Source organism: Cydia strobilella, chromosome 7, assembly GCF_947568885.1.
Source record: "Cydia strobilella chromosome 7, ilCydStro3.1, whole genome shotgun sequence".
Classification (NCBI taxonomy): domain Eukaryota; kingdom Metazoa; phylum Arthropoda; class Insecta; order Lepidoptera; family Tortricidae; genus Cydia; species Cydia strobilella.
In genome coordinates, this window is record NC_086047.1 from 6,887,292 (window position 1) to 6,909,369 (window position 22,078).

General features: G+C 37.1%; 2 protein-coding genes across 4 annotated transcripts in view; both read left to right on the forward strand.

The window, feature by feature from the left end:
• LOC134743081 (uncharacterized) overlaps positions 1 to 17,913 on the forward strand; it is a 222,626-nt gene extending 204,713 nt beyond the window's left edge. For 2 of the 3 annotated variants that reach the window (XM_063676390.1, XM_063676389.1), the window contains one exon: positions 3,312 to 3,556. In XM_063676390.1, coding sequence (XP_063532460.1) covers positions 3,312 to 3,541 — 230 coding nt within the window. In that variant the 3' untranslated portion in view covers positions 3,542 to 3,556. Of the gene's footprint in view, positions 1 to 3,311; positions 3,557 to 9,123; positions 9,355 to 10,431; positions 10,609 to 11,637 lie in introns of those variants that run through there. The other variant, XM_063676391.1, reaches the window with a different exon arrangement.
• A 1,581-nt stretch (positions 17,914 to 19,494) lies between these two features.
• Positions 19,495 to 22,078, forward strand: part of LOC134743025 (transcription cofactor vestigial-like protein 4) — a 41,444-nt gene continuing 38,860 nt past the window's right edge. The window contains exon 1 of the mRNA XM_063676293.1: positions 19,495 to 19,869. The gene's annotated coding sequence lies outside the window, so the exon portion shown is untranslated. The remainder of the gene's footprint in view (positions 19,870 to 22,078) is intronic.

A 22,078-nucleotide genomic window follows, 5' to 3' on the forward strand; every position in this document is an offset into this window, starting at 1 on the left:
GTATACAGCGCAGAAATAAATATACCATAGAAGACGCAAATGCATCTACTTCGCGTGTCCGAACCCCGACCAAACGTCGAGGTTGACCGTCGCTCTTTACAGTCCACGCCGCCGGTTGTTTTGTTGCAGCCAGACGTCCGTGAAAACTTAAAAATGCTTCGTTGCATGATAATTGACTGCAACAACCTAAATTGCTAAAAATTGTTAGCACCTAAAGGCAAGAACATATTTCCTATTTTAAAAATTATATTATGCGTAAATTTTGTATGAAAAAGTCGGCACGCTTGGTTTCAATACAAATCGTGGTATTTGCGTCATCTAGCGTATATATTAAATCTGTGGTATACAGTATGGTAAGTATAAACTCTATCAGTATTATAAGAAAAAGCTTTTAAAATTTGTGTTCTTTTAGAATAGAAGAATAGAATAGAATAGAATAGAATAGAAAACGTTTATTGTAAAAAAATTACATGTTTTACTTGTAAGTAATCAGTAAAAAAATCTGAGAGGCGTTTTCTTAATAAAATAGAATAAACGACAAATAATTGAAGAAATTAAACTTTCGTAAGACATGTTTTAAAGTATTTAAATAACAAAGCACTCAAGCCTGAAGAAGGACCCCCGATGGGTCCGAAATATGTCGCCATTAGCGACAAATAATACCCGTGAGTGTAACCGTTGTTATTTAAATATTTTAATAATTGAAGTCTGATATTAGTCTACTCATAATTTACTACGAGAAAAAAGCTCATAGCAACCAATTCCCATCCATAGCAATAAAGAAAATATCAGAACATATTGACGTTATTCATTACTCATTACACTGGTAATATAAAACCCGAGTCAAGGATGAAAGTATTCATTACCGGTCGGCTATCGATTTACTGATACAACATTGTTTGTCCATTGTACAATAGATTGATAAGCATCGTAATCTCATAAGACACTTAAGTTTTATAACCTTTCATATTAAGCACCGCATGTATCCTATTCCACTAACATATAAAACTTAGTTACACAGACGCAAAAAAACAATGTTGTCTCTCCTATTCCTAAACTTTGATAACCTGGTACTTAATTATTTGATGCACGAAAAAAACGCTCCTTACTTAAATCAGGGCTTAAGTTAGCCTGTTGTGTGGCCGTCACTTTCTAAAAAGTATGTATCGGCGAGAGTGATGTATAACACGATGAACTATAAAAGTATTACCATCATATAAGCATACAGTACAAAAAAAATCTAGAATAGGAAAGACAAAATTAGCACTTATACATTACGTAAGTATTTATTAACTGACAAGGGCTTGTTTACAGGATCCACGTGTACCTTTTGATAATTCTAATTTAATAAAACATTTTTAATGAACTCGTTATAACTTTAGTCGCAAGTGGAGGACCCACGCGGAATCACCTTTTCATACAAACGTAGTCCTCATTTTGCTCTCTGGATATTAACATATTAACTTTTTGGACGCCAATGACGGATATATCGGCACCGTAGGTCCAACGCAAAAGACGGATTAATCAGTCACAGACCACAGAGCATATTACATAGACCTACGTGCATATGCATGAAGTTAAATTTCAGTTTAGACACTTCGGTGACGTGGCGTCTGAGTGACAGCTTTTGTTTGATACTGCGTCGAAAAGGTTAAAAACGTTTTGACACGATTTTGTTGTATATCAACCACAGCAAAAATTTTTCGAATTTTTAATTATTATTATAAGAGCTCTAAGAACAAATTAAATTAATTTCTATGAAAATATTTTAATTTGTGGTTTTTCAAGTAGACACACTACTATTTAAACTATAAACTGAAATAAATGTCATATACGAAGGAAAAAATTACCAAAGCCTCCAGTGTCCAGAGCTGGAATCGAACCAGCGTACCCCGTTTACCGGACAGGTGCCTGAACCGCTAAAAAAACCGCTAGAAAATAATTTAATTTGTTCTTAGAGTATTATAATGGCAGCGACATCTCTTTTTGCTAGCCCGTAATCACCCGAGTTGATTCAGTTAGAAGGTCGAACCATACTGTTCTACCTTAGGGATGGCCAGGGGGCGCCACAAGCCTTCGGGAATTGTTGTCATATACTTGGAAATTTCGACCCATGCCACCGTGACCGGATAGCCGAGCGGTTCAGGCACCTGTCCGGTAAACGAGGTACGCTGGTTCGATTCCAGCTCTGGACACTGGAGGCTTTGGTCATTTTTTCCTTCGTATATGACATTTATTTCAGTTTATAGTATTATAAGAGCTCCTAACTCTTAACTAATTTTTTTTATTAAATCTGTTTTTCGCTCCTAATTTTTACAATTATCAAAAAAATTTAAAAAGTCAAACGTATCTACTTTCCATACATATATCAAATCATGTAAAATTATTTTCCATAATGTCAATGTTCAGAGAGGAAAATGGGGACTACGTTTGTATGGAGAAACGGCCGTCCTCCTTCCTTTTAAGTTCTCAGCATAAACAAGTCCTTTAGAGACTTCAATTTCCGATGATCTCATTACTGCGTAGTTGCGTACACTTCTTGAAACTTGGATAAAATTCTGAAAATAGGTATTCAAAAACTAGTAATGTAAATAAGCTCTTATTAATAATTGCCACGCTTTAAGTGTAGGTATTGCAACAAAAACAATGTGATGATATTTTATTGAAACACGCTGACAAATGCCGATCGTAAATTGCAAAGAAGTTCAAAAAACTTCTTTTCTGTCTTTGATTCTACAACTATATTTGAACGATAATTTATAATATATCGATTAGCAAACCAAATACAATGTTTAATTAAGAAATCAGCATAGTGTTTGATTGAACCCTTAGATGCATGATGCATGAAGTACTGAAACAATACAAGTGCCAACCAAGTTCTTTTGAAATTAAAACATTGAAGTAAGTTATGTTATGACGATATACTTAAATTCTTAATTTAAAGTGAACTTGGTTATTACTTTCATTGTTTTAGTATGAGTATTGACACTTCATGCATCAGTATTAACATCAATGCCCATTGAATAACCTATGCCCAGTTGCACAGAAATTCTCAAATACGTTTTTTTTAAGTAAACATGAAAGGAAAGAAGGAAATATTGTGGAACGCTAATTTGTTACTTGCATAGAAATAAATAATGTGTGGCGTACTTTATAGTTAAAAAAACAGACTATAATACGTCAAGGTCTGTGCAACTGTTGATCTAACTAGCACAACTTGGTGCGAAACAGTAACAGCAAGAATAGCATGAAAAAGTTGTGGCAGTTAGGTGACAACGCAAGCGGTTCTTGAATTCCGATCTGAATTGTAGCACCATCATCGCCGGTGCATAGCAGGCGGCTGTTGAGCGCTCGCGGGGGAAGGATGAGCAGCGTGGATTTACCCGATGAGCCTGACAAGAGCCTTTCATCGAACAGTGCGAGCCCTTGCCCGTCGCCAGTCAAGCAGACTAATGTAAGTATAATTATAGCACCATCATCGCCGGTGTATAGCAGGCGGCTGTTCAGCGCTCGCGGGGGAAGGATGAGCAGCGTGGATTAACCCGATGAGCCTGACAAGAGCCTTTCATCGAACAGTGCGAGCCCTTGCCCGTCGCCAGTCAAGCAGACTAATGTAAGTATAATTATAGCACCATCATCGCCGGTGTATAGCAGGCGGCTGTTCAGCGCTCGCGGGGGAAGGATGAGCAGCGTGGAATTACCCGATGAGCCTGACAAGAGCCTTTCATCGAACAGTGCGAGCCCTTGCCCGTCGCTAGTCAAGCAGACTAGTGTAAGTATAATTGTAGCACCATCATCGCCGGTGTATAGCAGGCGGCTGTTGAGTGCTCGCGGGGGAAGGATGAGCAGCGTGGAATTACCCGATGAGCCTGACAAGAGCCTTTTATCGAACAGTGCGAGCTCTTGCCCGTCGCCAGTCAAGCAGACTAGTGTAAGTATAATTGGTATAAAAGCGTTGAGGTACCTACTTATTTGACGATCCTGGCGCAGCTTGCATAATTTTATACAACAGGCAAGACGGGAAAAAGGCAAATAGACGATTTTTCGATTTAAATTTTTACGATAACCTACCTCTCTTTGAACGGCGTAAGTACTTGCCGGTATTGAAAATTCAAAATTCAAAAATGTATTCTGCAAATAGGCCTGAAGGGCTCTTTTACAAGTCAATGCAACATTTTTTTTAGGTAAACAAACAGTCACTACAAGAAAGGCTTAAATATAAAGTATATGAAAAAATGAAAATGAAAAAGAATTTATTTGGTTTACAATGTGCGTTTAAATGGCAATAGGATTGGAACCTTCTTTTAAGTATAAAATATACTTGTGGCAGAAGGCCCCGCTCTTCCATAATTTGAAGGGGTACAACCAAATTTTATTTAAAATGCTATAAATTAATTTATTCATACATTAAATTAATTTAAATTAACTTAATCTAGTGTGTGTGTGTGTGTGTGTGTGTGTGTGTGTGTGTGTGTGTGTGTGTGTGTGTGGGTGCGTGCGTGCGTGCGTGCGTGCGTGCGTGCGTGCGTGCGTGCGTGCGTGCGTGCGTGCGTGTGTGTGTGTGTGTGTGGTGTGTGTGTGCTTGTGTGTATATTCTCAATTTATTACATGATACCTTCTATTTCGTTGTAGTTTAGGATATTTAACCATTCTATCACCTTTTTCTTACATTCATGTCGTTGTAAAGGATATATATCAATTCGTTCGTTTACAAAATTATATAATTTAGGAGATCGATAGTGATATTGTCTTTTTGCGAATTTAGAGTTTAATGATGGCACTGATGCAGCTTTACGCTTTCGTCTTGTAATCCTAGAGGTAGTTATGTACTTAATTGACGCATGCAGTTTTGTAACACATCTCAATACATAGAGTTTCCTTATAGATAGTAAGTTACATTCTTTATATAAGTTATCAGTAGGGTATCTTGTTTTGAAAACATAACTTTAAGCAGACACCTTTGCGCTCTTTCAACCTCCAGAAACTTGGTTTTAGTGGCTCCGCCCCATATGGGAACACAGTACGTCATAATGGACTGGGCCAGTGCAGTGTATATCTGAGTGAGAAGTTGTGTAGTAGCGACATGTTTAAGAGTTTTGAATAACCATATGAGCTTTCGGATTCTACAATTTAAATATTCTATGTGTCTGTGCCATGAAAGACGCTGGTCTAGAATAACCCCTAGGTATGTAACACTATTTACAGTATGAGTGACCAACACCGTTCACCACTTATTGAATACAATAATTTTGATTATTCGGAGCTTTCTTTTTGTTAACCATAGCTCTGAAGCATACGCCTCCGGGAGGCATTGACAATTTGAAGACGTAAACGGTTTCAGTCAAACGAGCTATTGGCCCAGTGTCATTATCTGAAATAAATGAAGAGTATTTAAAATACTGATAGTTATTCAGTCAATCACAAACGTGCACACGTCGACCTAACAACAATATTCGACATCACCAACTTACACGATTTTATTAATGTTTTAAGTACAGTCGCCATCAGATATATCGGAGCAGCCAATGCGCTCACAAATAATATATCTGAACATTCTGAACAGGCCTCTATTTTCAATGCTATAGAGTGCGTGTTCAGATATCTTTGAGCACCTCGGCCGCTCCAATATATCTGATGGCGACTGTACCTAGTTTATCTATACCTAGGTTTTCTACCACTAAGTTAGTGTGCGGGGATGCGCTGAAGTTGTTAGTTCCATGATGATAAAATACATGGGCTTTCTGATATCACGCGTCTACTGCAATCGCTGCTACATATTTATAGGTCATCCATACTAAGTGCTTATAAAGGAAGAAAACGCCGTTCAGTGACAGTTCCATTTACTATATTTTGTCGGCACACTGTAAACTACGAAAACTATAAGCTGATTTTACTTTTGGAATATCAAAGTTCCTTAAGGCACGTTGCAATAGATAGGTACTTTAGGAAAAAGGAATCAGCTCAACGTCTGGCTAAAACGGGGTTTTAAAATTCGCTGGCGTTTCACTGAAGCTGTTTTGACCTTCTATGTGCTTTTGTTATGCTTGGGGAAGTGGGGTAGGTATTACGTAAAGACTACAGCAGATATGCTAAGAAGTGCTATTAACCGATTGTTGACTATGGATACACTCACTCACGTAGATAATAACGTGAAAAGAAAAGTAATTTTTAGTATTATTTAATTATCATTAATTCAATTAAAAAACCCGCTGGTTCTTATATGCCCACTGCTTGTTACCGATGGTGCTACGTGGTACATAAATATGTTTTATATGGCCACTGCCTTGTAAGCCATACAGAGTAGTTTTAAGGGTAAGTCACGTGCACGTCGCATTTACACCTGCGTCACAAAATGCACTAACTGCCACAGCACTTGCTTGGCACGCGCGGATGTCGTGGCTCGTAACGTAAGGCGAAGCGCACTACGATTTTAATTTTTGCGACACGATTTTAGAATGCGATACGTTGCATTTCTGCAACAAAATTATCGCAAGACAAAAAATCGTAGTGCGCTCTTGGCCTAAGACCGTTGACCTCAATTAACCGTTGAATAAATATTTAATTTAAAAACCAAAGGAAAATATATTACTTTTGTACTATGAGGGTTCATTTATTTTCATAGTAATAAATCTTACCCTTAAATTTCATGTAAACTCCCTGCAAGGCAGTAGCCACTTAAAAACCACTTTAACGTGCCCCAAACGGGCAGAGGGTTCATTCGAATTACAAACTTTTAGAGCTTTTTTTAAATCAGAAAATAATAACTAAGGTAAATTATGACTTCAGGACACATACATTATCAAGCGAGGTTTAGACTAGCAAGAACTTGCATGCAATTTACGTTACATTGCTGACTACTAAGGTAAACTGCATTCAAAATGTTTATCAGATACCGCAATGTAATGAAAATTGCATGCAAGTTCTTGCTAGTCTAAACCTCACGTAATAATCTACCAGAAAAGTACAACACAAAATACTGACAGTGTTTTGTTTCGGCGTAGCAAACTTTTATATCGGGAGAAACGTACAAAAACTGCCATTTGTTGTCGATTTAAACTTGACGACTAAAATGTCAAAGAAATTTGTTTTGACACCTCCCATTGTTTTCCGTTTGGAAATCACCCACTTTATTTTATATACTTTACGGCAATGACATTTAGTGGTCGTTTTATTTACCCTGCTCGTCAAAAAAAAAACATTTGTTAAGTGGTACCTATTGATACACTACCTGGATAAGATAAGATAATATTTATTAAATAACTGTGACGTTACGTGACCTTACAGAGACGTTTGACAATAATACATTTAGGAAGCAACAGTATCCATCACGGACGGATTAAGGGTTATAATTAGATTTTTTAACGGTAAAGTTGTTTTACAAATAATCTTTCAATCTAGTTTCCTCTCTAGATTGGTATTCGTCAGTGACCGGACAACCATTTCCGCGATAAAAGCCTTTCAATGGGCGTCCCTTAAACACGGCTAACATATTGTCAAGACTTTTCAGTTTGAACTGCAAGCCCATTCATTTGACTACTCCTTACCGAAAAGCTTAGCCAAAAATAAGGCAATCCCTTAATAAGGGTTACCCTTATCATTAAGCGCTTTTTATAAAGCTTTCTCTTTTGTAATGTCGTAGTTAGTTAGCCTTGCGTGAAAGATTAGTATATATAAAGAGACAGGATTAGTATATATCTAGTCAAAGAACGCCGCCGCCGCCGACGACGATCGCTCCGATTCGAAGTAATGTGTGCTTTATAAACAAGGTAGACGATTTATAGCACGCTTATATGCTAAAAGCGATATGCAAGGTATCGGTGAGCAGATGATAAGGGTTTTGTAAGGATATTGGGCTACCGATTACTCAAACGGGTTAGTTTTATATAAGGGCTTTAAAAGCAAAATGAAAGGGTTTCGTCTGGCAAAGGGTATGGTGAGTTAAGCCTTAAGCAAAACCCTTACAAAACCCTCTGTAAGGGATAGCGGGTTGGTCCCTGGTACTCGTGATTGAAAACTAGTGTCTGCGTCAATAACTTAGGATAAGGGTAGCTATAATCCTGATTGATAAATTGGAAAAGGTTTAGATGTCGATGTCGATTTTCCAATGGTGATTTCAGCTATCATGTTCCAATAAAATTGTGTAAGCCTATAATAATCTAACTCGTTTACTAGTTTACAACGCAGTGAGAATTGAAATGTACAAATTTTGTTTGTGTTATATTATGTTTCGTGGAGATGTTTCGTCTGTTGTCGTTTGTATTGAATCAAATGTCTGTAAGTCGAGACGTATTTTATCCCTGTGTACGTAGATTTCACAATATAATTCGAGAGTTAAGTAGGCATGCTTACATATTATGATTCTCATCATCATCATCGTCATCTTATTTGACGACCGGTATGGCCTAGTGGGTAGTTACCCTGCCTGTGAAGCCGATGGTCCTGGGTTCGAATCCCGGTAAGGGCATTTATTTGTGTGATGAGCACAGATATTTGTTCCTGAGTCAAGGATGTTTTCTATGTATTTAAGTATTTATATATTATATATATCGTTGTCTGAGTACCCATAACACAAGCCTCCTTGGGCTTACCGTGGGACTTAGTCAATCTGTGTAAGAATGTCCTATAATATTTATTTATTTAAATAATATATGCCATGCAATCTATCATCTTATTATTTATATCAAGAACTGTCATCAGGTGTAACAAAAACCAGTAATGAGAATACTGTGCTTGGCAGCTTTGACGAGCACGAGCATATCCTATTATTATTGTATCCCATATGTTGGTTTCTTTTTTTTTGCTGTATTTCGGTCTGTCATCATCATCTTCCTAGCGTTGACCAGGCTTTTTGCTACGGCTCAAAGAAGCCTTGGTTCACTTTTCTTAGAATTAGCGTAGGCACTAGTTTTTCCGAAAGCGACTGCCATCTGACCTTTCAGCCTAGAGGAGAAACTAGGCCTTATTGGAATTAGTCCGGATTCCTTACAATGTTTGCCTTCACCGAAAAGCGACTGGTAAATATCAAATGACATATCGTACATAAAACAAATATATTCTACTCAGATCTTTATACAAAATTAATTAAGTCCCACGGTCATTAAAAAAAATTAAACTCATTTCCAGAAGCATCAACGCCTCCTACCAACCAACCTCTACGTGATCCTCTACAACTTCAAGTCGCGGCACGCGGACGAGCTCGACCTCAAAGCGGGGTACAAGGTCACGGTCATCGACACCTCGGACCCGGATTGGTGGAAGGGCAAGTGCCTGGGCAAGATCGGCTACTTCCCTTCCAAATATTGCACAAAGCTGCAGGCTGGGGAGCGGCCGCTGCAAGTTACGCATAATTTACAGGTCAGTTTGTAAGTACTTACTTACCACGGTGACGCAACGACCTAAAGTGAGTCCTGGCCTCCGACACCAGATCACGCCATGCCTCTCGGTCTTGCGATAGCTCTCGCCAGTCGCCATGGCCGAGGTTGAGCAGGTCTTGAGCTACTACGTCGTTCCATCGGTACCTAGGACGTCCAATCGGCATTTGGTTGTCCCAAGTTTGGTTGTGGAAGAGAGCGTCAGTTTGTAAATGGTTGGATCAATTATTTCTTGTGACTTGTTGTCATGGATACGGTCGCCTGATTACAACCCTTGTTTTGTGGTATTTAATATAACCAAACGTACATTTTTATGGCCGTTAAAAGCCATTTCCATAACGGGTCATCTATTTAGCATATTATTAGAACGTAGCATACAATTTCTACTAACTAAACTATGCTACTATTTTCGCCTGGCTGACGGGACAGAATAATAACAAAAAAAGTTGATCCACCCAAATACCTAGGTATTTGGAGACAATCCTAAAAGACAGATCAATAACGCTACAAGAAATTGTAGAAATCTATTGAGGGTGCCACTATAAGCTTCAAAAGGCAACACACGATGCAAACATCCATATATAAATAAACATGTTTAAAAATATTACACTAAAATTTGACTACGTTGCAGCATTAAGCAGGTGTTTCCACTAATATGAATCGCTTTGAGTTTCATTTTATTTAATTTCTACAATTTCTTCTAGCACTACATTATAATATTTTCTTGTTAATAAAGTATATCCTTCCTTATCTTACAGTATCTAAATCTCATTATATAATGTAGGTACAGTCAGCAGCAGAAGTTGCTAAGAGGGCGGGATTTTTAGGGAATTTTCATAAAATATTTTAAAATACGTTACCACGTTATCACAAGGTTCGTTTAGTTATAGTTGGTCAAACCAATTTGTCAGTCAGTAACAACCAGGAAAATCATATTCATCCCTTTCTTTTGGGCGCTAGTACTAGTGTAAGACAAAGACGGTATGACTCTCTCTGTCTACGTTTGAAATGTGACAGTCCTTTGACAAACTATAAATAATAATGTTTTATAAATTCGAAGGTATCTGACGGCGACAACGGCCTAATGCTCCTGCGCGACCAGATCGTAATCCAAGTGGGCGATGAGGTTGACGGCATGGTCATGATCCGATCAGGCGACAACCGTCAGGGTGTGTGTCCCATCAAATTCCTACAAGAGGTGTGACGCTTCAGAAGATCGAACTACGATTTCATGACAGTAAGTTTATACTGTTCTCTGTTTTTTTTTTTTTAATCAAGCTTAAAATTTTGCAATTTTTAATAGAATTACAAAATAGATAGATAGATAGATTTTTATTCGGTATTACTCATACACTGTTAATTACATAATAAAAATTGATTACAAAAATTATAATTATAATACATCTAAAACATGCAAAATAAATAAAAATATTTTATAAAAACTTACCTAGGCTGCCGCCAGCAGCGGGGTAGTGCCTACTCTGTCGTTAGTAAGGACTGCAGAGCTAGGCAGGAAGCGACAGACTATCTGCGCCGTATGCAAGACCGGTGCCTATCTCGTCGCATAATAATTGATTGTCCTAATGTAATGTTACGCATAAAACTCTTTTCGCATAATTTTTTTCCAGCTGAAACAGAAGTATTTTCAAAAATATTTTCTATAGATTGTGTAGAATAGGGTGTTAGGTTAGGTTTGTTTTTCAAAAATGTTAATAGTATCAGCACAATACCAATTATTATATAGGAGTCTATCCAAGACGTCCAGGCACCTAGACATTATTAATATTATATTGATTTAAACTAATACGATTTTCATCACTCATAATTTTAAACTAATACGGGACTTAATCGCGTAAAAAGTTACGTTTACTTATGGCCGCACGTTTCGAACGAGACGTTACGTTTGTGGTCACAGGCAGACTCGCGAGGAATTGTATCAACATCTTCTTGCTGCGCGGTTTTTGCGAACTACCCGCACTTGATCTTGATTATTCAATCAATCAATCAATAATAATTTATTTCGAACAAAAGTCCATACTTAATGTGTACATACATACTTATACTTAAATCTAGGGTTAATACAAACATTATAACATTAATACAGATTTTTACATAATGGGGCATGTAGCTGCACCCAGTGCTTTATCCACGGTGAGTCCCACCGGTCGGCCAACGTGCACAGGACTACGCCTAACTTAACTTGTACGCCGTACGTACGAAATTACATAAATCCACTTACTAACGCTAGGTTTTTATTAAATTCCAGAAACGCGGATCATTCACCGAAGAAACTCATACGCTCTACGTTCCGAAACCCGCACAAAGTGCTCCTGTCACCCCCTGCGACAGCGAAACCTCCACCTGGTCTGACCGACCCTCATCCAGCCGAGAAAGACAGTACTATGAACTACCCTCCACCTCAGACACGCGTTATGAGGTCCCGAGCTCCACCGTCCGCTATGAGGGCCCGACGACCGCTCGGTACGAAGGCCCCTCCACTTCCGATAAGCGGTACGAAGAAAGACCTTCAACTTCTGATAAAGCACGTTACGAAGAATCTATGGAAGGTTATTGGTGGTGGCGCAGGCCTCTAGGCGTGAGGCGTTCCCAATGCCGAAGATGCGGAGCTTCCTCGTCCACTAGACCGTTAAAGATGAAGCCATGTGCTGGCACGACTCAGGAGCAAGACGATCTCGACTGGGATGGCAACCGTCCTCTGATGTCACGCGAACGCCCTCTACTTTTCTTTAGGCAACTCTTTATTTAAATAGGCGAGTACCCCTTTGTCCGAAACGTTTACGAATTAATATTAATCGCATCGCAACCTTATTCAAATTAAGGCTGTTTTTTTGGAATGTTTTATGATATGATATAACGTTTACGGAATTGGGGTCAGCGTCCTGTAAAGTGGGAATTAGGTGGAGCGCTTGCATGGTTTCTCAATGCGATTGGCGTAATTCTCATTAGTGCTATAGGACTAAGACTTTTTGTACGAGTTTAAACTCTAAGGCTGCCGTAGTTCTATGGAACAAATGGAAAGTACCGGTTTTTAAGCGGAAGGTTAAAAAAAATTAAAGTGTTATCAGGTTGCAAATTGTGCAGACAGTTGTTAGTTTTAATCCAGTAGCATACATCGTTTGTTAAAGACATACACGTTCGAATAGAAATAGTTAGGATTATATTCGGCATCAAAAGATTTAGTTGTAAAGTTAAACTGTGCAAATAGATCCCTTAATCGAGAGATAACCTCGTATCTTACACATATTTGGCTGAATAGATGATTTTTGAATTGGCGACCTAAGTACTAATTTATTTGCGAGGTACATTCCTTCCAATACAGAGTTGTTTTATACCTACCTGTGTTATTATACATTTACCGACTTGTATTTTTATATTTACACCTAAAGGGAGATGATATACTTATGCGTGATTATACTTAATTACTTTTGTAACATATCATTTTAAAAATTATTATAGTACTTATGTATTGTGATAACCTAACTTTAGTTAGAGTAAAGTTAAGGTTAATTTAAAATAATATGTTCTTGTTGCTTTACAAGTTTTGTAAAATTTAAATATATAATTATAGCATTTATTATGAATTAAGGGATGAAGATCTATTATAACGAACAGCAAAATCTATTTTAAAGTAATATGAATCCGGGCCCATTTACAAAGCTATATATACTTTAATATGTATTTTATATTAACCAAGTTTACATCTATTTCAAAGTAGCTTAATTTAATTGGTTAACATGCCGAGCTGAGCCTAACAGCAGTTACTTATGCCCATTGTATCATAATATTTGCAAATTACATGATACAGAAACTCAAATATGATATAAAAATTAAAGTCCAAATATTCCGGAGCGAATAGAGCTGTCTTTCAAGAACAGTCCATAGATATATTAAAGGAATGTAATACATATATTAAAACTTGTTCCGCTTTGTAACATTGGGATGTATTCATTCGTGCCTGATTGCCCGGCATTACCGATAGACAATTAACAAATCGTCAGTAACAACGCGTACCTACGTGTCTTAGGAAACACATAGTTTCCAAGACCTAAAGAGAATTAACACGGAATACTCGTAGTATTGAAGTAATTTTTTATGCTCGTGTTTATGAAGATAACCATCTTCCATTTAAAGTAACCACTTTAGTTAATAGTAGGTACCCGAGATTACATTACTGGTTACCGATTACGGATTCTATCTCATGTTATATCTAAAAAAAACCTTGACAAAATCTCAACGGAACGTTAGTTACGCTCTCGGTTGGTCGACATTCTTGAACATTAGCCAAAATGGTGCATAATACAACGTTGCTGATTTCATTCTAGTGGAAAACAAGAGGAGGACTTCGTACTATGATACTTTAATAGATATATGTAAAACATAATTTTCTAGATATTTAGGACTTATTACCAAAATGAGCGACTAACAACGAAAGTTTATATAATGAGGTAAAAAGGAATGTATAGGCGCGTATTTAAAGAGCGTTATCGCGAGCTAAAATTATATCCTTATTTCAATAGCATATGATTTCAATATCATAATGAAATGGGTCAATAATGTCAATATTACTCAGAAAGTTTAAAGAAAGGTTTATTGACTGAAATTGAAAGCCTGAATCAACAGGCTTATAAACAACTGTCAAACAAGCTAGGCTTTATACATAGTTAATATAGAACTTAATGTGATCCTAGGTCCCATTGCTGCGGTTTTGCTTATGAAATCGGTATATTCATTAGTTTTAGTTTAGTGCGTGAACTGCACCAAGTAGCCGGAGCACTAGATAGGCCTTCACCCAACTTTCAATGGGAATGTTGGAATTAAAATAATTTAGACTACCTACTCGGTTTGTGTGGTTTGAAATGGTTGACTACAGAGTCATGTTTAGGTAGATTTGACTAAACGGCTTTTCCGAACATTTTGTTGTCGTGTGTCCCACTTGTATGTCGGGACCGGTCCTAAGCACCTCCTGCGCAGGGTTTGAAAACCTTTTAAAAGAGTAAGTGAAAAGGTAGTCCTGTAATGTTAAGCAATTAAGCAGAACGACGGCAGCACGGACCGTGGTTGTTATCGTAAAATATAGTCTCTCCGGCCTTTATCAAGAGCTATAAAATAAACCCGATTTTTTTTCTCCAACAACCATGGCTCTGTGTGGGTGTGTTTGTGGTCTCTGGCTTCTATGTGGTGCCACTAACCACTTACGTTTACGTTAACGTTTCTTAGACGCCCATCCTATAAAATATGGCGTTCCAAACATGTGGTAGTTTTTTTTTCTAGCAACTTGACTATGTAGAACTCTCTAGTTATGCAACCTATAACGTAAATCGATAAACATGTTAGTTGCATATATACTAATAGTAACATACTTTACTTGTCGCCTAAAAATAATGTATGTTGAACTTGGTAGGTTGGTATCGTTATTGGGCATCAATTTAAGGCGAGGCAATTTATGGCGATGTCATTGATTACTAGTACTAACTAAAATATGCTCAATTAAGAGCAAGATCCAAATCAATGCCATCTAACCAACTTACAAAAGTCAAGCGCCTTGCGTTCAAAATTAACGAAACTTCCAAACTAAAGCGGCGCACATTTCTCCTTTTTTTCCTTTGTAGACAATTGTCCTTTCACTAGAATCATTCTGAGCTCAATACAATCTTCAATACTCCTTCCTAATATTAAATATATCTAAGTACTGATATAAAAGTATTTCGACTTATCCGCACAAATCCTTCATAAGCCTCCAGGAAACCTGTTAACTTTGCGTTACAGGTTGTCTATCTCAGGCCCTAACTAATACTAATACTAATCCATAAAAGTTATCGTAAACTATTTTATTTAATACGAACCGTCCCCCAATGTATTACAAGTTAAAATAAGTGTAAAATATACAAGTAGGACGTAAACCGGAGTATGATAGAGCACGTAACGTAAGGGTTATGAAGATTATTTACACGTACGATAAACGTATTTAGTTAGATAGAAAACGTATGAATGTGATACCTAAGAAGTTTCCAATGACATGAATGATATCTTGAATCCCTTACCGTTGATAATTTTGTAAACATTTCAAATACACACACCAAACATGTGAAACATGTACCTACACACACAAATTGTAAGGTACTATTACGCAAGAGCGGTGCTGCTTATCTTTTTACTACATACTTAAAAAGAGGCATCGGCACACATTTGGAAAGTTTACTAGTAATAGGGTACGAAATAAATATTTTTCATTTTCATTTTTAAATGAAGCAAAAGAGGTACAAACATTAAAAACTCGTCATTGCATTGACTTCTTATGGCTTGGGCCCTTTTCACTGTTGACTTACTTTTTTTATCTAAGGTTTTAAGTTTAAATTTATTAGACATGTAATCATATGTAATGGATTAAAGATATCTGTCATCTATGTACCTATAACTTATTTATACATACACTTAGAGGATGCCTATGGATGTGTTGAAAGGATATACCTAATATAATATATTTATAAAATAAATATGAGATGAAAATAAATATATATATATATCTACCCATGATTCAAAATCATTATTGCCTAAACCTTCCTGTATTTTTCTGTGAAATAGGATAAAAAATATCAAATTACATGTTAATACTATTTATAAGAGTACTAAGTATTTACTTAGGTTAGTATTTAATAAATCATGTCCACTGTGTTATTTAATTATAATTTAAATACTTAATGTTTCGGTTATACCTTACCATTTTTGGAATAAACTAACGGAACCAAATTATTACCAAAAATACCTATTTATGTATTTACGAGTATTATTAGTTTAGGTATAGTATAGTTATTAAGAATCCCAAGTGAGATGTTTATTATATACATGTAATAAAAATTGTATATGAATGTGATCATTACTTTAAAATTGGCCTTTCTCTCACTAAAGTTCCTTTATATTATATACAGAAGCTCCTATTAAAAAACCTACATTTTTTAGTTATTATTGAAATCAACGTGTTATAAATATACGATGAGGTACCCTGAAATAATATGAGTGATTATAATAAGATACCAATCTTGATATTTTTCAAATAGTAACTTGAATTTATATTAAAAAATATATGAATTAGTTACTCTACGTAATGCTGAATGCTCCACTACTTATCATGCTCAGAAATATTTTACTGAATCTTTGGTCGGAGAAAGGCCTTAAAACGAATTATTCAATGAGATAAAATTATTATTGTAACTTACACTGTTAGGTTAGGTGCTTTAATCCGTTCGTTTTTTAAATCTTTACTAGGTTGCTAATTAGCAAAAAAAATATTTGCCTTCCAGGTAATAGAAAAATGTATACATTATTTTACATTGTGTATTTATGTTCTAAATTATCTGAGGTGAATGAGATTAAGGCCCTTCCTAAAGAGGTTTCATGTAAAGATATAGTGCATAATTGTTTTCCATCGTATTATCTCGGAAACGTTCGTATTAGTCATGCTATTTCAGTCAATGTCACCTACTTTTTGTACCAAGACTGACTGAAATAGCAAGACACGACGATGGAAAATAATTATGCACTACATCTATCCATTTTCAGGAAACTTTTTGCTAAGAGGGACAGAGAAAGGTGAAAAGTATAAGTTGTGTCCCTGTCTCTCTTAGCAGCAGAAGTGTTCGGCAAAAACATAAATCTAAACCGTTTAACTTGACAGTGACGGGGCGACATGATCAGAGGTATTAGGCCGAGCACATGATTGACGCGACAGTATCTCGCCGCGTGATAGACTATAGACTACCCGTCTTTTACTAACTATAGTAACTATATGAATTAAAGGCGACGGGTAGTCTATGTAGCGGCGAGATACTCTCGCGCTAATCATGTGCTAGCCCGGCTGGGGGCCAAAACAAGATAACAATAGTTGATAGAAAACGCCGATAATGTATGGAAATAGTCACGTGACTTTTCGTAGCACCTGTCATCCATATAAGTACATTTATTTCTTTTCGTTTGGCACTTGTCGATGTACGATTGTTATCTTGCCGAGGCCCCCTGATCGACTCGGGTGCGTGGCGGGGTTGCAATATGATACGATCGCTTGCGCCTATTGATGTGCGCGCGAAATGCACTGCGAGTCGTGTCATAAGGCATCTCACTCGCATTTATTGGTATCCTACCGGGCATCGCGCCATTTAGAAAGAAAATGGTGCGTAGGTACTGTATCGATACTGAAATTTACTCATAAAGTGGCCATGCACTTTTGCAGCTGGGTGTGCCTACAATTCGGAAAAGGGTCAGTCAGTGGAGTTACTTCATCTATTATAAAATCAACCTTATTGTTTAGATAAGAAAGATCAAATAAATTGTCATGACAGTTTTCGTAATAGAATGTTGATCTAAAATGATTTTGATTTTAATTACTAACTGCACTAATTTATTTCACTTGTTGAGTAGGGATGCAGATATCCATACCCTTGTTTTATGTTTATAAAAATCTGTTGATTTGTACTGAGGTTTATAACGAGTGTTTTGTTAGATGGAATAAATATTGTGTCATGTAAAATGATTTTCCTTTCATTTTTATAACCAACCTACTATGATATAGTCAGCAGCAGAAGTTGCTAAGCGGGCGAGGTGTTCAAATTACCTTGACACGCTCTTATTCTCTTAACAATAAAGTCGCGTCAAGATTATTTTGAACATCTCGCCCGCTTAGCAACTTCTGCTGCTGACTGTACCCTGTACCTACAAATAGAATATATGTACCTACCTAAACTCCCAAACCCGTCCCGTGGTGATGGTGATGGTGAGGTGTGCTGATAATAGTAGCCGGCCCAAACCTCTTCCAGAAGTCAACTGAGAACTGTAAATTCGTTGTTTTTTTTTTGTGTTACATTTTACACGTTGGCTGCCATTAGCATCAACTTTCGACAGCTGCCATTGTTGCCAACCGCCTATTTCGAAGTCTTGGGGTCGGTTTTTTAGGGTTTCGTACCCAAACGATAAAAACGGGACCCTATTAATAAGACTCCGCTGTCCGTCTGTCCGTTTGTCTGTCACCAGGCTGTATCTCACGAACCGTGAAGCTGGGTAGTTGAAATTTTCACAGATGATGTATTTCTGTTGCCGCTACAACAACAAATACTAAAAAGTACCCTCGGTGGGCGAGTCCGACTCGAACTTGTTTTCTCTAAACACAATTTCAACTTTACTTATGAATTTTAAAATGTTTCCCGCCGCAATACTGCCATCTCGAGCAAAAAGATTGAATTAGAATAAATGCCTATCTAGTGTAAGAAAAGCTACCAAGTTAACCTGTTATTATCAGTTATTTCTAACAGATGGCGCTAAAAACCAGAATGGTAGTACAAACAGTAACACTATTCATATTTCTATGAGTAACACTCTTAACTGTCCATCGGTGGACCTTATGCCTTTTGTAATAAGATTTACAAACTGTTAGTTAACATTGTGGGCGATGTTACAACATAATGTAAAAATGCTTACAAGCATATTTTTTTTACTTAATAACGAACTTGCAAAAAGCCTTTAGTAGCAGGTACTGGTAGACTGATACCAGTAATTAATGAGACTAATAATTACACGAATATTTTTGCCAGTTATCATTTATAAATTCGTAGAAATCTCTAAGAATATTCCTCTTCTATGTAATTACAGTTTATAAAATGTTAATTAAAGTACCGAACCGAAACCAAGCATTTATTCGATATGCTACGTGCACTGAGGAATGAAGCCTGACCCTGGTTCTTTCCAACGTGTGTCGATAACCCTGCAGCAGACGGACTAACATCACGCCTGCGCGGCTAGCGGCTGTGACGTAGGAACGGCGGCCTTAGCTTGGTCGCATTCCATTAGATTCGCAAATGTGCTACTTTACTTTTATATTCAGTGATATATTTGTATTAGCTTGAGGCTATCCACTCTAAGATTATAGTTTTAACAATTTCGACAGGTTTTTCTCATTGTTTTGGCTTAAAACAGGCTTTGTAAAAAGTGTAGGCCGTTTATGCTTAAAGAAGCAAGCACTCCAGTGCGCCGCCGTTGTTACGTTTAACATTCCATTACATAGATGGCAGCACTGAAAATATTTGACATTCCCTGCATTCCAATAGCTGTGGGCTCGGCTCAAATGTCAAACGCGATTATTTCGTCAACAGTGTCGTGGCGCGCTAGTTGGGTTTTATGAAATAACAACAAATAATACGATAGTGCAATTGACATAAAATGGATGTTCAACGTTAAGATTCAGTGTGTTTTTTTGCGCCGAGTGAACTGGCAGCGAGTTGTGTGAAACAATACAGTTTTTGCAATGCCGTATTGATTTTTGTTCGTCACCGGTTTTGTTGCGCTGTTATGAACTTTTTCCTAACTTATTAGAGTTAAAACACTTTACTGGTCGTAATCTAATGCTGATTAAAGTATTTTTCTTTGTATTTATGCGAGGACATTGTTAATTGCTGCTTATTGAGGACGGGATATCGAATTGGGAATAAATTAAGTAAGTACCTTCTATATACCTACTTGAATTCCTTGATGTTTACTTTTATGCTTGGTATGAAATTATACAGATTTTATTGCATTCTTCAAGCTTTTATTGAGGACTAGTTAAGCATTTATAGATTAGGTACTTTATTTTCCAAAACATAGGTACATATTTATTCAGGACCATGTTTGTTTATGATTGTCATGTTCATACATATCTACTTAGTATTTGATGGCTACATACGGAAATAGATGATCTGTTATTTTCCAAGCTCAAAACACCTATTAGAAAAAAAATATGTATTAAATTTAAAATGTATAAATTATGCAGCATAATTACAGTTGTTGATTATTCAATATAAAATACAATTTAGTCATATAAAGTGACGAGTTTTCTTTTCATACTTGGATAATATGTTTGTATGATGTTTTACAATACAATAGACACCGCCATAATCAGATCAAGTCGCCCACTGTTATGATTTTCATTACTCGTACAACGCACTACGTACTTAGTACTTACCTCTACACCGGTTTGATTTGCGAGTGCCGAGCAAAAAATTCGCCGCTATACTTACCGCAAAAAATGTTCATGCGATTACGACGCCTATGTTAAAGCTGTAAGGAGCATGTAATGGCCTTATTTTCGAGCGTTCTCGCGAGCATAATAGCGCGGAATGCGACCGATAGGGGTGTCATTAATATAGCTTACAGAGTCAAATGTTCATGCTAACCATTATAAGAGACACTCCGATCAGGCATAGTTGTTACGGTCCTAGAGGTTTCAATATACTGGGTATTGGTGGAACGTTAACTCGCTTGTATAATGGGAATGCTCGGTCTGTGCGAACGTGGTGCGAACGCATATGGCACTGGCAGATAACGCGTCTCGATAACGCCTGATTAGCCAATGTGACCCGGCAGATTCATTTCCCATATGCCTTAGGTCGCATCTGCCGTATTACTTATAGATCACGCCTTTAGGGTTGTTAAAGTTGCTGGACGCCCCAAAGTATCTAGACTGGATTACCTAGATTTTCTAAGTTGATGCTAGTCAGTTTCACGAGAAATAAATATGATTCTTGTACTAAACGCCTCAATCTTCTATCTTAATCCATTGCATCTTGCCCGCTTATAGATATTTTTAGGAGATTCATAATACCGTATAGGTAATCGAAGACTACACAAAATGTCAGTAAAATCCCGATTATGAGTATGACCTCGAAGGAATGTCATCTTGCTCATAATTTCGGCAGGCGAACTGATGGTCGGGATTCGTTAGACTCCCGGCGCGCCGAGATATAAAAATCTCTCGATAAAATGCGTCTTGGAAGAGCAAGTATACCTTTATTGCTCCATGGGCTCCAGAATTCCGAAATTTTTGGATCTGGCAACCCAAATTTTAGTTTTGATATACATATTTTTATTTATTTGTACCATGTACCTGCTTACCTCTGTACTGTGTAGGTACTTATTCATAAGGCTGTTAATTAGCTACAACCGTAGTTATATGTAGTAACGTTACTTAAGAGCTTGTCCTAGTATACCATTCGGACGTCTTAAATTATTTTAACAAACTATAATTACAAAACATTCTTAGTATCAAATCCATTTATTTACATTCCAGCATATTATTTATTCGATTCATACGTTCTTATTTAATACAATATTTTACTTGTAGACAATATTTGAATGCGGTTACCAGCATTATCTGATTAGAACGAGGAATTTGACTAATTTGGAACATGGCATTTACGAAAGTAAAGATTTGCATTTTAGAATCTATTTTTTCGTGTTACGAATCATCCCATCTAATTTGAGAACTTACAAGGCGACCATGTATACCTAGTTATAAAAGGGATGCTTACTTATATGTACAGGATTGGGGAACCCTACTTCAAAGGGAACATCTGCTCGTTCCCGGCGGCCCCTCCGGCCACGTGCGCGTTGCCATCTCAGAATAAAAACATCGTATGTAAATAGAAACTTTATAATACTGACGACATTACTCCACGAAGCACTTTCGCAGCAGGGGTAGCCTACCAACCGGCGTAAATGCACCGCACCCCAAAATGCGGGCTAGCCCTAATAAGACTGCCGATAACAACGCAAATGTTACCTAAGAGTTAGGCAATAAGGTAGCATTTAGATTGGAGTGGCGTAGGAAAATGATTATTATTTTTAACTTTCGGAATGTCAAGGTTCGACCACCATGTGGTTTTCGT